General features: G+C 44.4%; 1 protein-coding gene across 2 annotated transcripts in view; it reads right to left on the reverse strand.

Moving 5' to 3' along the window:
- Positions 1-8,011: 8,011 nt before the first annotated feature.
- The window catches only part of BLVRA (biliverdin reductase A), a 41,955-nt gene continuing 34,193 nt past the window's right edge, over positions 8,012-15,773 (reverse strand). For both annotated transcript variants that reach the window (XM_032758243.2, XM_058445413.1), the window contains 3 exons: positions 14,838-14,945; positions 11,565-11,736; positions 8,012-8,398 (listed from right to left, as the gene is read on the reverse strand). In XM_032758243.2, coding sequence (XP_032614134.1) covers positions 8,140-8,398; positions 11,565-11,736; positions 14,838-14,945 — 539 coding nt within the window. In that variant the 3' untranslated portion in view covers positions 8,012-8,139. The remainder of the gene's footprint in view (positions 8,399-11,564; positions 11,737-14,837; positions 14,946-15,773) is intronic.

Below are 15,773 nucleotides of genomic sequence, written 5' to 3' on the forward strand. Positions count from 1 at the left end.
GAGACACGAAGTAAACTTAGTGTTGGGAGATGGAAGCTGGATGGCCCTTGGGGGCTGACCTGCAAGGTGCCGGACTAAGGGATATAGCAGAGAACTTGGCACGACTTACTACTCCAGGCTGTAGAATCCTGGAAAAGAGCTACCATGCAGCCCACACCTGGTTGACTGGAGGACCACCTTAGTGGAAAGGGGACAATCTGGGCCTCTGGCTTGCCATGTGCACAAGCATAACAATTGCTTTTGTTTAACATGTGGATGGAATATTTGATCCATTCCAACCAGGCATCTGCATCTTGGTATCCTGTCTTAATTGCCAAAGTTTGTTTTAAGTCTTTAGCTTCTATGCTCCTTTAGTAAAATGAATGTATGGTTTTAGGAAATTACAAAAACTGGTTGGGGCAGTCCATCCTTGCTCTTTTGTGGTCCACAGAACATTGGATCAACTACGGCATAAAAGCTCTACATCGGGGGCAAGAATCCTGGTTGACAATGGGGTCTTTATCGAAGTCTCCCTGGATTAAATGGTCCCAATTCACTAATGCCCAGTCTGAGGAGAGTCAGGAGGGACAGAGGTACTTTTCTGAAGTAGAGAGCTGTCTTTGACTTGGCAAGTCCTCACAGGGTGTAACAAGGCAAGCATTAAATGCAACAATTTGAGGCAAAATTGACTTGGTTATGTTAATAACTAGATGGTCAGCAATAAAGCGAGGAAAGATGAAAGAGTAATAGAATAGATGAAAAGAGTTAAATTTTTCTTCGCTTTAGTTTGGTAGGGTTTTCCCTTAGGACTATGGCCCATGACTCTGCAGGGAGCGGTGCTTTCTTGACTCGGGTGTGATGAGTCCATCCCCTTTCCGCTGTACGAACAGCAGTCTCGGTGGTTAGCAGCACAAGGTGGGATCCTTCCCAGGCTGGCTGGAGTTTTCCTTCTTTCCACCCTTTGATGAGACCGTGATCTTCAGGCTGTTGCTGGTTTACAGGAAATTCTAGGGGTGGTACCTGCGCTAAAAGTCTTTTAGTTTTGAGGGAAAGGAAAGTGGAAGATAAACCAAGTATATAATTTCTAAGAAATTGACCTTTTGTTTTAAATGTGGGGACATCAGCAGTGGACTTTGTAGTCCTTGGTGCCTTCTTACTGAGAAATTTCCTTTAGCACCTAATTTTATTAGTTGTTAGACCAAAGAAAGCCAAACACCATTTTATATTTGACAATGCTTCCTGTATGATTTTATACCAGATAAGCTAAATTTCACCTTTATATTAGTGTGTTATTAATGTTAAACTTAGTTTTAATAAAACTTTGTAGACATATTTATTCAATTTTTAGTGTCTGAACATAAGACTTTTATAAACTTTTTAACCTTTTATAATTTTTGTTAAAGAGCAGGTTAGTGCTTTAAGAAAAACCTGTTGTGCTTTTAAGGTCCAGTTCACAGAAAAACTGGATGATACCCCTTTAACTTTAGCCAATATGTTTACACACAGAATTTCTTTTACAATTAATATTTCAAACGTTGCTTAAACCTTTAAAACAAAATATTTATTTATTAATTTATTTAACCTTTTGATGTAGGTAAAAATCCACATTCTTATGCTTCCTTATAATCCTTTTACCAAAGGTATATTTTACTTTCCTTATACACCTTGCACATAAACTGTTTCTTCAATAGTTTTACATTCAGGAGGCCTAATTACTTTTAAATTATACAACATTTCTTGCACAAATTCCCTTTTATAACAGTTTTTTTCCACGACTTTCACAGACAATTCTTCAACATGCCTCAACTTTCTGACTTGTTGCAAACATCCCTTTCTTTAAACAACCAGTTAATTTATTTTAGGACAAGAATTTATCATATAACATTCTTTGAACATAAATTCTCCTCCCCCTGCCCCTTATTTTTTTTTTCAAAGATGATAACCATTCTTTTCCAAAGCAAACTTCTTTCATGTCTGTGTACTAGACTGCCTAAGGTCACAAGATTATAAGTTAGGATAATACATGTTACACTGTTAACTTTTAGCACATTTTACTTTTGTTAAAAACCTTGTAAGTTTGGGATTTCAATTATTCTTTGCTGTTAATAAGACCTTGTTTAGTCCAAATTAACTTAGAATTGGTATAGATGGCTCCTTCCTGATTCTGTAAGTACTTTAAGGCTTGGCTGAGTGCAAACAGCTCACATGTTTGAGCAGACCAATTATTAGGCAATTTCCCTAACTCTGCTTTTACAAGAGTTTCCCTATCAATTACTGAATACCTATATTGTGTCTTTTTCCCTCAATCACCCAGGAGGAACCACCTATCATCCTGTCCTGAAGGGAGTGCCTCCTAGGTCTGGTCAAGCCTTTGCATGGTAATTAAGGTTTAGATGCCCTGTTAGGAAACTTGCTGGGTTAAGGGAATTATCAGTGGTTAATGTTAAATCATCTTTTTCTAACAGAATAGCCCCATACTTTAAGATTTTTGAGTTAGTAAGCTATCTTTTTTTTCCTTTTTTACTTAGGATAGTTCTGAACTGGTGAGGTGTGCTCACAACGAGGTTTCCTCTAAAAGCTATTTTTCTACTTTCTTCTGTTAGGAAAGCAATTGCCACTACAGATTAAATGCATTTGAGCCACCCGCTACTGGGTTAAGGATTTTTTATAGGAAAGCTATGGGTTGTCAGTGTCCTCAGTGCTTTTGAGCTACGCCCTTGTTTACACTGACAAGGTGGTATTGGAGTGTTATAGGGTCATGGAGAAGACCTTCAATTATCAATTATAGGTTTTAAATTTACCCTGGCTTTTAAAGGAATAGGGTACACTGTTTTCTCTTTACTACTTCTATCTCTCTCTTTCTGTTTCTCTGACTTTGTCTTCTCTTTCTCTTTGACTCCCTCTTTGTCTGTGTCTCTTCCTGTCTTTCTCTGCCTTTCTTTCTCTCTCTGACTCCCTCTTTGTCTGTCTCTTCCTCTCTCTCTGCCTCTCTTTCCCCTCTCTGCCTCTCCTTCCCCTCTCGCTCCACCCACCCCCTTTCCTCTCTGCTGTTCTTTCCCTGCCTCTGCCAGCCACTTACACTGCTGTTTTCTCCTCTCCTTCCCCTTCCCCTAGGGGAGGGACCAGCAGGAGCAGAGCTACTCTTTCTTCCCCTGAAAAGTGGATGCCCAAGTTGGACGTTAACTCGACCCAAGTGTACAACTGAGGTTCTAAGAATTGGTCAATATGGTCTGCCACTCTGTAAGGGTCATCTAGTAGCGGTTTAAGCTTCTTTTAAAAATTCTGGACTTCTGAACTGGTTAAGGGAGCATTTACAAAGCCAATGTGCCGCCCCCCCAACACACCCCTCCTTGTGGTACCTCTTTCAAAGGGAAGAGGGTCGGGGATGAACCCTTAGATACGGAGGGAAATGGGAAATTCCTAATATCCTTTTTTACACTGTCCTACCTCACGCTGGAGTCCTTTTAGAGAGGGGTATTTAGGTTGGGAGGGAACAGGCGGGTGGGACGCTAACTCCCAAGAGTCAGGGTTGTAAGGATGAGGGATAATGAGAGTAGGGGGGGCGGGATTTGGAACAGGATCTGAGGCAGCAGTGGCTGTCTGAGGGGAAAGATTGGGGACACTGAACCGGGAAAGATAGTCTAGGGGATCCCATGTGCTGGAGAACTGGCTCCTCTGACTTTTCAGTTTGAAGTGCCAGATTGGGTTCTTCCCTATCTGTTTTTAAGGGAAAATGGAGAGCAGGTCCTTGCCTGTAGCAAAGGGCATAGCCTAATTCTTCTTGAGACACTGGACCTTTATCATTAACATATCGGATTAGAAGCTGACACATTATATCCTCATTCGACATAAACTTTGGCCAGATCAAGGATTTGAGGATGGCTCCCTGAGTCCAAATAAAACAGCAACATTTTATCATTTGTTGCTTTTTTCTATGTTTAGTCCTTTCATTATCCTTCCATTATTTTAACATGAGACCTAGGGGGCTATCCAGGGGGATATCTTTGTTACTGTCTTTATTTCTCTTGCTCCCTGTCTTGCTTGGGGTATTTCCCATCTTGATGGTTTTGGGTTAAGGTTCAACGTTCAATTTCCCTTACTGGAAATTTCTTGCCTTTTTGGGTGAGGTTCAATTTCCCCCACTGGAAATTTCTTGCCTTTTGGGCTGAGGCTCAATTTCCCCCACTGGAAATTTCTTGCCTTTTGGGGTGAGGCTCAATTTCCCCACTGGAAATTTCTTGCCTTTTGGGGTGAGGCTCAATTTCCCCACTGGAAATTTCTTGCCTTTTGGGGTGAGGCTCAATTTCCCCACTGGAAATTTCTTGCCTTTTCTACTACTGGAGGTTTGTGTGATGTCTTGCCTCTTTTTAACCTCTACGCTACCCCGACCAAGGAGTACTTCATTGCCCCCCCGCGGCTTTCTTACCTTGGTCCCGACCACCAAGGAAATACTTTACCGGCTCTCGTGGTGTCTTCTCCTCCATCCGTGCACAGACTTGCATGGCGGTTATGGAGGATCCTTTAAGCTAGGTTGCTGGCCAGTTTCTTTCTGCTTTGCTGAGAGCTCGGGTTATTCCTTGCACTGGGTGGGTCCTAATTTCTCACCCCTGAGGCTGCCACAAGGGGGCGGGGCGCATCTCCTCATGAGAGAGGACTTGAGACTGTCCCTGGAGGGGAATGTAATCACAGGCGAGCCCCCAAGTTGTTGTAAGTAAAGTTTCGGTGCCGAAAAAGAAATAGCACTTGAATATAAAATTTTCTTTTTAATTCTCAGCAAGTCAATGTACTTCTATAGATGCGTGCACCCTTACAGATGGAGCAATGGTGAGTGCAAACCTGGATAAGGGAGGGGAAAGGGTTCTTATCCCTGATGCACATGGCCCCTGCTGCTGTGCCATTCTCCTATTGGCTAGGGTTAGACCGCACAGGCCAAACTAACTCCGATTGGCTAATTTAAAGAGAGTGACAGGGTGAGTGGTTTGGCAGGAAAAATGGTTATGGCAGAGCAGGAAATCGGAATGAGTCAGGGTGGAGCAGGTAATCGAAAAAGGTTGCTTTATGAGGAAGTTAAGTTTACAAGTAGAAGGCAAAGAATTGAACATACTGACATATTGATTTTTTGAAGAGAAATTTAGAACTCATATCTAACACTGATGGCTGTAGCATATTCTCTGTCCTTTTTCCTATCTATTGGAGGAGGAGACTTAGCCAAGACCTCCGTTTCCTGTTATTTTGACCTGGTGTTATTGGGGCTGAGGGAAGAGGAGGTGATAAGGCAGGTGACATTTTCTCCTCTTTCCTCTTTTTAGGCTCTTCTGTGTGTAACTGAGCCAGGGCTGCTCTAATTAAAGCCCATAGCATTAAAGATTTTACTGGGACCTGATACCTTTGCACCTGATGTTGTTTAAGGTTTCTCCCCACTTGTTCCCAGAGTTCTACATCTAGTGTTCTTTCCTCTGGGAACTATGGGCTTTGTACTCCGTTATTGACCACACTAGTTTTTAATTCCTTCAACAACTGAAATTCTAGTGGGGTGTGTTCATGAATAAACTGCTGTGGATTATTGGGATCAGGCCTTACGGAAACAGGAACAGCGCAAGGTCCTAAGGGCTCTCCAGCTATGACAGCAGAGCGTAAAATTCTTTGTATTGGGGTTTCTGTTTGTGCTACCGAAGGAGGCGGTACAGATGTTTCTGCAATTGGAGGAGGTGGTATAGGCCAATTTTTATCCTCCCTGTTTTTTATTTTCAATTGGAGCTGTGGGTGGAACAACAGATTCTTTCAGATTTTTAGATTCAGCCTGCTGTCCCACAGAATAATAAGGAGATAATGGTAGATGTACAGTACAAGCTAAACTCCAAGTGGAGAAAACAGAAGAATCAACTAAGAATCAGCTAAGACCTTTGTGATGAGCCTGTTTTAATCCTTCTCCTGCTTTGTCTCAATTTTCCACATCAAGAGTGCCTGCCTGTGGGAACCATGGGTTATGCGTAATAACCTTTTGTGGCTTCTGCAGGAGGTCAGTGTCTGCGAATTAACTTGAGCTCCAGACTGTCTCAACAGAACTTTAAGCAACCACACATAACGTTTTTCTTCAATAGACAAATTCTTCCCCTTGTTACAGGAAGTTCAGAAAACTTCCTGTTCCTAGTACTTCTTTAAAGCACTGCTCCCAGTACCTCTTTATGGCACTGATCAGTACCTCTTTAGGGCACTGACCTTATATCGGCTGCTGGCAGACTCGTTTCGGGGTCCCCATTCGCCTTGTCAATTTCAGTTCCTCTGCTCCAGCAGACTTTCTTCATTCATGTCCTCGAAGTCCTGTGTTCGGACGCCACTATGCGGAGCACCCGATCCTGTTGCTGTTTGGGGTGCCACTTGTAACCTGCATGGACCTCGGGGGACTGAACACAGGGGGGCGAATGCGAGAATAAAAGACAAGGGACAAAAGAGTATATTTGGAAGAAGGGGTCAAGGGGCATCTTGCCTCTAGTGGACAAGGGCCGTGAGCTTTACACAGCCCTCTGTATTTATTAGGTAAAAGAGACAGCAAGAAAGTGGGAGGATGGTTGTCAGGTAATTGTCGGTCAGCTGTTTGGTTCACAGCAGGCTTGTGAGACTGCATCCTTTGAACAATAGGCGCTGGATTTCTCAATAGATAACTTCCAGGAGCCCGGCACCAGGGCGTGATGTCCCTCAGCAAACCTTTTGGTGGCAAGGCAGTGTGAGTTTGCCCACATCCTGCCTTCATGATAAACAGTTTGCTGTTTGATCATACAGCCTCCAGCGGAATGCTGAGTTGGTCACATCCCACGGGCCTTTGGCTCCCTGTAGGGTAACTCTGTCTTAGGGTAACTCTGTCTTAGGGTAACTCTTAGGCTCCACCTTAGGGTAACTCTGTCTTAGGCTCTTAAACTCTTAAGATAACTCTTAGGCTCTGTCTTAGGGTAACTCTGTCTTAGGCTCTGTCTTAGGGTAACTGCCCTGTCTTAGGGTAACTCAATTCTTCATCACAGCTGCAGGTCACCTACTTGCAAAGGAAGAGTCTGCCTTAGTCACCTGCCACGTGGACAAGCTCGGGTGCATCCTAAGGATGTTGGTTCAGAGGGAGAAGGTGGCTGGGTGTCATGTGTTTAGTCCCTTTTCCAGTTTCACCAGACAGGCAGGTCACTGCTGCCACAGGGAGAGGGGCTGAGGGGAAAAGGGCACCGCTGTGGTCACTCTTGCCTGGAGACACAAGGCCCTCCTGGAGGACCCCCCAACACTTAGGAGCATTAATATAGTGGGATTAAGGGCTTTTTTTTCTTCAAATTGGACAGAGGGACAGACTGCTGAGGAATACATGTGGATTCTTTCCTTCTGTGACACTCTGAAAGAATTGTGACTGGGGCGTGGGGTGCCACCTTCAGAGGCAGGAGTGTTTAGGAAATGCCACAGTGGCACTATGACCTGCGTGGGCTCCAGCAGCAGCAGCAACCCACAGGGTAGAGAGGGCAGCTGAGAACACAAGAGCAGAAGGGCGGTGACTCCATCATCTCAGAGGGTTCTGTTCAAACAACATTTTCTAGTATACAATGAAAAGAGACCTGGTGCCAGGCATGGTGGCTCATGCCTGTAATCCCAGCACTCTGGGAGGCCAAGGCAGGTGGATTACCTGAGGTTGGGAGTTTGAGCGAGACCAGCCTGGCCAATGTGGCGAAACCTCATCTCTACTAAAACTACAAAAATTAGCCAGGATTAGGCAAGCGCCTGTAATCCTCAGCTCCTTGGGAGACTGAGGCAGGAGAATTGATTGAACCCAGGAGGTGGAAGCTACAGTGAACCAAGAGGGTGCCACTATACTCCATCCTGGGTGACAGAGTGAGACTCCGTCTCAAAAAAAAAAAAAAAAAAAAAAGGCCTGCTAGTACTCATCTCATAGGGCTGTTAGGAGGAGTAAGTGAAATCAGACATACAAAGCATTTAGTTCAGCTCAACCAACGCTCATTCTCGCCTTGTCCCCACTGCATAGCCCCTAACCCCAAATATCCCAACATAGCTCATAACAATAAGATTCTTGTTTCCCCAACATGTTTAATTGTAAGAATAGAGATAATGGTCAACTCTTGAGAAGAACCAAACGCTGGTGCCATCTTGGAAGTGCTACATCACCTCCTCCTCTTACTTTCTTGAACAGCAATATTTCTGGATTTCTTCTGCAAGCCCCAGGCAGTGCAGGATGCGTTTCTTTTCAGCAGCCAGTTCCTTCTCAGAGAACTGGCCCAAGAGTTTCTGGACAAATATATTTTGATCTTTCAGAAATATGTTCTTATTTACTCCAACATTTGGCACATTCTCCAGGGACCCAGACTTGAAATGGAAGCTTAAATATCTGTTTCGTTTTAGACCAGGTCCTTTTTCTTCAATCCATGACAGCGGACTGCAAAGACAAAAGACAAAAGAATCATGTTAGAGATTACACAAGAGCACAAGTGGGTGCTTGCTGGCACCAGACCACCTGGTAACAGGTCCTTGTCAGGCACCCATCCTCCTTGCAGCCACCAGCCTCCCAGAGGCTGCGGGTGACTGTGTCAACCTCACAGCCAAACAGTCTTTAATTTAATTTTGCCATCAGGCAGGGGAATTCATTCAGTGACTTTTTTTTTTTTTTCCTGGGATGGAGCCTTGCTCTGTCACCCAGGCTGGAGTGCAGTGGTGCAATCTCGACCCACTGCAACCTCCACCTTCTGGGTTCAAGCAATTTTCCTGCCTCAGCCTCCCAAGTACCTGGGATTACAGGCGTCTGCCACCATGCCTGGCTACTTTTTAAAAAAATATTTTTAGTAGAAATGGGGTTTTGCCATGTCAGCCAGGCTAGTCTTGAATTCCTGACCTCAGGAGACCCACCTGCCTTGGCCTCCCAAACTGCTGGGATTACAGGCTTGAGCCACCGCACCTGGCCTCTCATGACTAGTTTTAAAAGCTCATAGTACAGTCTAGCAAATGTTCTGGGAGATGGCAACAAAGATTAACTTTTATTTTGACACTGAATAAAAATAAACTTGAGGTATTCTACATAGCCTACCTAAGAAAATTTTTCGTCCTTTTTTTTTTTTTTTGAGATGTTTGCTCTTGTTGCCCAGGCTGGAGTGCAGTGGTGCAATCTCAGCTCACTGCAACCTCTGCCTCCAGGTTCAAACAATTCTCCTGCCTCAGGCTCCCCTGTACCTGGGATTACAGGCACCTGCCACCACGCCTGGCTAATTTTTGTATTTTTAGTAGAGATGAGGTTTCACCATGTTGGCCAAGCTGGTCTTGAACTCTTGACTTCAGGTGATCCAACTGCCTTAGCCTCCCAAAGTGCTGGGATTACAGGCGTGAGCCACTGTGCCCGGCCTCTCATGTACTTTTAAATAATATGGAATCTTGGGATTTGAGGGAATGCAGAATGTCAAGATCTTTCTGGTACCTCAATTTCCTCACTAGTAAAAATAAGTAATGGTAATAAGTATACAGCTTTACCTATCTTGCTGTGACATTGTGAGATAAAAATGCAGTTTGTGGCCAGGTGTGGAGGCTGATGTGGGTGGATCACTTGAGCCCAGGAGTTTGAGACCAGCCTAGACAATATGGCAAAAACCCATCTTACCCAAAAATACGAAAATCAGCCAGTCTCATAACCTGGTCTCAAAATAAATAACTAAATAAATAAATAGATAAAAAAATTTTTAAAAATGCAGTTTGGGACACGGAAAGTACTACGATTTAAAAAAGTTATTATTATATTATATTAACTGCTCTCTGTCCCAACCCCTCATTTGATGCTTGCCTCTCCTGTGCAAAAATGAGAGTCAGGGCTGGTGCAGTGGCTCATGCGTGTAATCCCAGCATTTTGAGAGGCCAAGGCGAGCAGATCACTTGAGGTCAGGAGTTTGAGACCATCCTGGCCAACATGGTGAAATCTCATCTCTCTACTAACAATACAAAAATGAGCTGGGCGTGGTGGCAGGCGCCTATAATCCCAGCTACTCGGGAGGCTGAGGCAGGAGAATCGCTTGAATCCGGGAGATGGAGGTTGCAATGAGCTGAGATCACGCCACCGCACTCCAGCCTGGGTGACAGAGCGAGACTTTGTCTCATTAAAAAAAAACAAAACAAAAAGAGAGAGAGAAAGAGTCAGCCTCTGCCTCCCCAACATCTTGCTTCCTCATTGACTTCTACTCAACTTCAAGAGCAAGCAAGGCACCGCCTCCCATCAGAACCATGAGCTGACCTAGTCCAGGTTCCCCTTCCCTGTGCTCCTACAGCTCCCTACAGTATCTTTACCTCTAATTACAGGGTACTACAACTGTCTGTGTATAGGCCTGACCACGGCTGCAATCCTAACACTCACATGGCCACACCAGAGCCCGGGCCACCACTGTTGGTCACTCCATAGGCAGCACTGCCAAGTTCCATGTGCTTTGTCTTCATCTGCCAGGCCTCTCTGCCTTTTCCTAGCGAAGAAGAAACTCCTCAAAATGGACTAGATCAGGCTTCATTCAGGAACTCAAATTCTTTTTTCTTTTTAAAATACCCAATGTCTGCTTCTTTTACTACCAGGAGACCCAACTCTCTGCAAAGGCATCTAGAAACACTCTAAAACCCTTACTGTTCTAAATAATTTACAGAGCCCAGGTGCTTTGGGAGGAAAATTATGAATGTGCTTTTGTTAAAAAAGACTTGGTATGAGAAATAAGTCAGAATGCTTTGGGAACAGTGTGACAGGGTGACAGGATGCTGAAGCTGAAACACAGACCCTCACACTCTGGCTGCACTGAGGGGTGAATGTGTGGCCCTGAGGGGAACATGTACAGTGTTAATGGCAGAGTCTATGGAGTAGGTGGATGGGTGTTTACTGAAAAATTATTTCAACTTCACAGTATGCCTGAAAACTTCCATAAGAAAACACTGGAAAAAAATCAGGTCACAGAGTTAACATAATTTCTTTTTCTTTTCTTTCTTTCTTTTTTTTTTCAAGGAGTCTTGCTCTGTTGCCCAGGCTGAAATGCAGTGGCCTGATCTCAGCTCACTGCAACCTCTGCCTCCCAGGTTCAAGCAATTCTTCTGCCTCAGCCTGCCAAGTAGCTGGGACTACAGGTATGCACCACCACACAGGCTAATTTTTGCATTTTTAGTAGAGACAGGGTTTCACCATGTTGGCCAGGCTGGTCTCAAACTCCTGACCTCAGGTGATCCACCACCTTGGCCTCCCCAAGTGCTGGGATTACAGGCCTGAGCCACCACGCCCAGCCAAGGTAACATAATTTTCACTACTAATCTGCTATGAATGACTTGCAAGACTTAGGCAACCTGCTGGCATTCCGTAAGCCTCTGTCTGCTGACTGGCAGATGGGATTATGTTTGTCTTCTTTACCTCACAGGGCTGCTGAGAGGATGAGATGAGGCAACACAAGCGCAATCTCAGCACTCCATCTGCAGAAGCAGACAGCCCTTCTGGAGCTGGGAGTGAGGGTCTAGCCCCTCGGGGCTCTCTTTGGATCATACCTGCGAATGTACTAGGATGTCCTTAAATTTCCTCCTCCTCATGGCTTCTCATGACTTACCTTTTCTTCTCTGTCTCCAGACACACTGTCATTTTCATATACTGATCTTCCTTTCGCTCTTCCAAAGTGGCAGACACAAGAGAAAGCTCCCCAAAGAGGGAGACCAGCCAGGTCAGGCGAGAGATGCCGCTGAATGCAGGGAAGCCAAACCGCTCTTCTTCCAACGGGCCAGCTGTGGGAAATCACAAATGCTGTGGGAAATCACAAATGCTGTGGGAACTGGGAAGCAGGAATGCCAGGTGGAGAGCAGGACCCGGGGGCGGGGGTGGCGGGGGTGTGAAAAGATGTGGCCGAGTGATCAGTACAATGGGACCTTGCCTTATGTGGTAGGCGGGCAAGATGATTAATGATACTGATGAAAACTCAGGTGGCTCAATTTCAACTCTATCATAAAAGCATCTCTGTCTTTTCCTCTTTATTAAATTCAGTTTTAGTAAAACATTCTACTGGAAACAGCAGTCAATCCAGCCAAACAGGATAATAAAAAAGTTTCAGGCTTCTAATATATACATCTATGTACACATATGTAGATACACATACATACACACACACACACACAACACATACCTACATATACATATATATATATCCTCTTTAGTGATTTAAAGTAGTCTGGTAAAAGTAGAAGAATCAAGGTATTTTAGCCCTGCAAGCCTGTATTCTTATAACTACCCAATGTGTAAGTAGCAATAAGGTGTGAAGGTATTATAATAGCTATGGAGAAAATGGTAATACTTTTGAGCTATTTCAATATCAAGAAAATTGATACAATGTTAAATGTTTTCTTAGTCTTCCTAATCTTGTGAACAAAAAAGTACACTCAAAAGAGTATTGGGGCCAGGCGCAGTGGCTCACGCCTGTAGTCCCAGCACTTTGGGAGGCCAAGGTGGGTGGATCACTTGAGTTCGAGACTAGCCTGGCCAACATGGCAAAACCCCGTCTCTACTAAAAAAAAATACAAAAATTACCCAGGCATACTGGTGGGCGTCTGTAATCCCATACTTGGGAGGCTGAGGCAGGAGAATCGCTTGAGCCCTGGAGGCGGAGGTTGCAGTAAGCCTAAAAAGGCCGCGTACAGTAGTTCATGCCTATAATACCAGCACTTCGGGAGGCTAAGGCTGGCAGATTGCTTGTGCCAAGGAGTTCAAGACCAGCCTAGGCAACATAGCAAGACTCTGTCTCTACAAAAAAAAACACACACAAAATTAGGCGGGTGTGGTGGTGCACACCTGCAGCCCCAGCTACTCAGGAGGCTAAGGTGGGAGGATCCTCTGGGCCTGAGGAGTTCGAGGCCACAGTGAGCCATAATTGTACCACTGCATTCCAGCCTGGGTGACGGAGTGACATCCTATCTCAAAAATATATATATATATATATAAATATAAAAAAGAGTATTGGTGTGAGAATTCCATTTGGTCAAGATACTGCTCCCATCTGCCTCCAGCCAAAATCTTAAACATAACCTGTTTAAAAGACTTCATATCTGTTACATTACATTATAATCAAAACATTTCTTATGACCTTGATATTCACTTAAAACAATGACTAATAACAATGAGTATATTCTTAAAAAGTAGTAAGTAATATATAAAACCAAACAAAAATTAGAATTTTCATAGACAATATGGTTTGAAATCACTGGGGCCTAAGTATCAAACTTACAAAACAAAAAGACTTCCCCAGGGCTGGTTACTGTCTGCTCTAGTTCTTTTTTTTTGTTTGTTTGTTTTTGAGACAGAGTCTCATTGTCACCTAGGCTGTGCAGTGGCGCGATCTCGGCTCACTACAACCTCAGCCTCCTGGGTTAAAGCAATTTTCTTGCCTCAGCCTTTCAAGTAGCTGAGATTACAAGTGTGTGCCACCATGCCTGACTAATTTTTGTATTTTTTTTTTTTGGTAGAGACGGTGTTTCACCATGTTGGCCAGACGGGTCTCGAACTCCTGACCTCAGGTGATCCACCCACCTCACCTTCCCCAAGTGCTGGAATTACAGGCGTGAGCCACTATGCCCAGCCTAGTTCTTTGGACAGAATACTAAGCAGCCACCCATGATAGTTCCAACCACTTAGAGAGCTGAGCTCCAATCCAGCTCTGTCTCATGACCGCTACATTACCTCTGTGAAGCCACTCATGTCTGTGAGCTTCAGTTTATCTGTATAATGGGGGTAGTGAATACCACTTTATAGGATTGTCATATGGATTAATGCACATCACATACTTAACACAGTTTCTTGTACAAATTAATGGTTTGTACTCTCATTATATTACCATTTTCAAGGATGAAGACAGATTTTGAAATGAGGTTCTACTATGTATCAGTGGCTTTACCATGCAAAAATGCCAGGCCATGTCAGGGTCTCCCTTCTGTAATGAAAGCCCTCAGGAATGGTGGCCCAGGTGCCCAACAATATAGCCAGAGAAGGAGCCCATCCAAAAGTGGCCACAAGAGCAGGAGCTTCCTGCATGCCCATTTCCTATTGCTAATGGAGCTGCTCAAAGAGTGACCAACATCAAGTAAACAGCTACATATACAGCAGATCAGATATTGTGGTCAGCTGGGCGTGGTGGCTCATGCCTGTAATCCCAGCACTTTGGAGGCCAAGACAGGTGGATCACTTGAGCCCAGGAGTTTGAGACGAGGCTGGGCAACATAGGGAGACACCGTTTACAAAAATTTTAAAATTAGCTGGGTGTTGTGTTGCACACCTGTGTTTCCAGCTACTTGGAAGGCTGAGGTGGGAGGATTGCTTGAGCCTGGGAGGTTGAGGCTACAGTGAGCTATGATTGCACCACTGCACTCCAGCCTGGGCAACAGAGTAAGACCTTGGCTCCTAAATAAATAAATAAATAAATAAATAAATAAATACTGTGGTTGTTGCCAATGTCCTTGTAACTTGCTAGAGGAGGAAGGGAGCTCTTCATATTATATTTGTTTTGCAAGGAAGTATAAAAATGTTCTCCTCTCCAAGCACCTATCTCTCAGTCCTTTTAAAAGAGTTTTAATGTACAACTTCCTGTTGAAAAATAATCTCCAACTAGTTAATAGATTGGGACAGAGCATAAATATGCTTGAGATTTCTAATATACTCTTTACCCAAGGGCCACCAAGGAATTAAATCTGGGAAAGGAATTCCCATCTGGGAAAATTAAATTGGCCCTGAGTCAGAGAGTCTTGAGCAGAAATGAATACAAGCTCCCGTCCTAGAGAGCCAGGAAAGAATCTGGCTGGTCTTTGGACCTCATATGTGACCTGTGATCCCATGTAGCACTGACCTGTGAAGAGGAGTGACCCTTTCAGCAGGTCTTTCCCCACCACTTCTTTTTTCAGGAATGCAAATTCCTCCATCAAGAGTTCAACATGCTCCTCGTGCAAGACTTTTCCTGTAATGAAAAAAATGGAATAAAAAGGGTAGTTGTCAGTTGTGCCTAGGTATGCATCCCGGAGTGTACTCTGTCATCCCCTAACACAGGACATGAAGCACTCATAACTGCTCTGGGCACACGGCCAGGATGGCCTCCCTACCACTGTCACCCACCCCAGCTGAAGAGGCTGCTACTTCTAAGCCTACAACAGATATGAATGAAATGAAGGCCAGGCACGGTGGCTCATGCCTGTAATCTCAGCACTTTGGGAGGCCAAGGTGGGCAGATCACCTGAGGTCAGGAGTTCCACCAGCCTGGCCAACATGGTGAAACCCCGCCTCTACTAAAAATACAAAAATTACCCAGGTGTGGTGGTGGGCACCTGTAAGCCCAGCTTCTTGGGAGGCTGAGGCAGGAGAATCACTAGAACCTGGGAGGCAGAAATTGCAGTGGGCCAAGATTGCATCACTGCACTCCAGCCTGGGCGAGAGTGAGACTCCGTTTAAAAAGAAAAAGAAAAAAAGAGAAATGAATGAAATGAAAACCTGAGAAATGAAATGAAAATCTAAGAGAACAAGATGGTATCTACCTGTGTCCAAAGGCAAGATGAGATCAGGGATGCATCTGTGGGCCAGGAGACAGTTAGCTACTGTTCTAGACAGGAGGAGGCAGTGCAGCATAAAAATCTAACAGAGTAAGAACGTGGCCAGGCATGGTGGCTCATGCCTATAATCCCAGCACTTTGGGAGGCCAAGGCAAGTAGATCACCTAAGCTCAGGAGTTTGAGACCAGCCTGGGCAACATGGCAAAACCTGGCCTCTACAAAAAATACAAAAAATTAGCTAG

Source organism: Hylobates moloch, unplaced genomic scaffold (genome assembly GCF_009828535.3).
Source record: "Hylobates moloch isolate HMO894 unplaced genomic scaffold, HMol_V3 SCAFFOLD_1, whole genome shotgun sequence".
Taxonomy (NCBI): Eukaryota; Metazoa; Chordata; class Mammalia; order Primates; family Hylobatidae; genus Hylobates; species Hylobates moloch.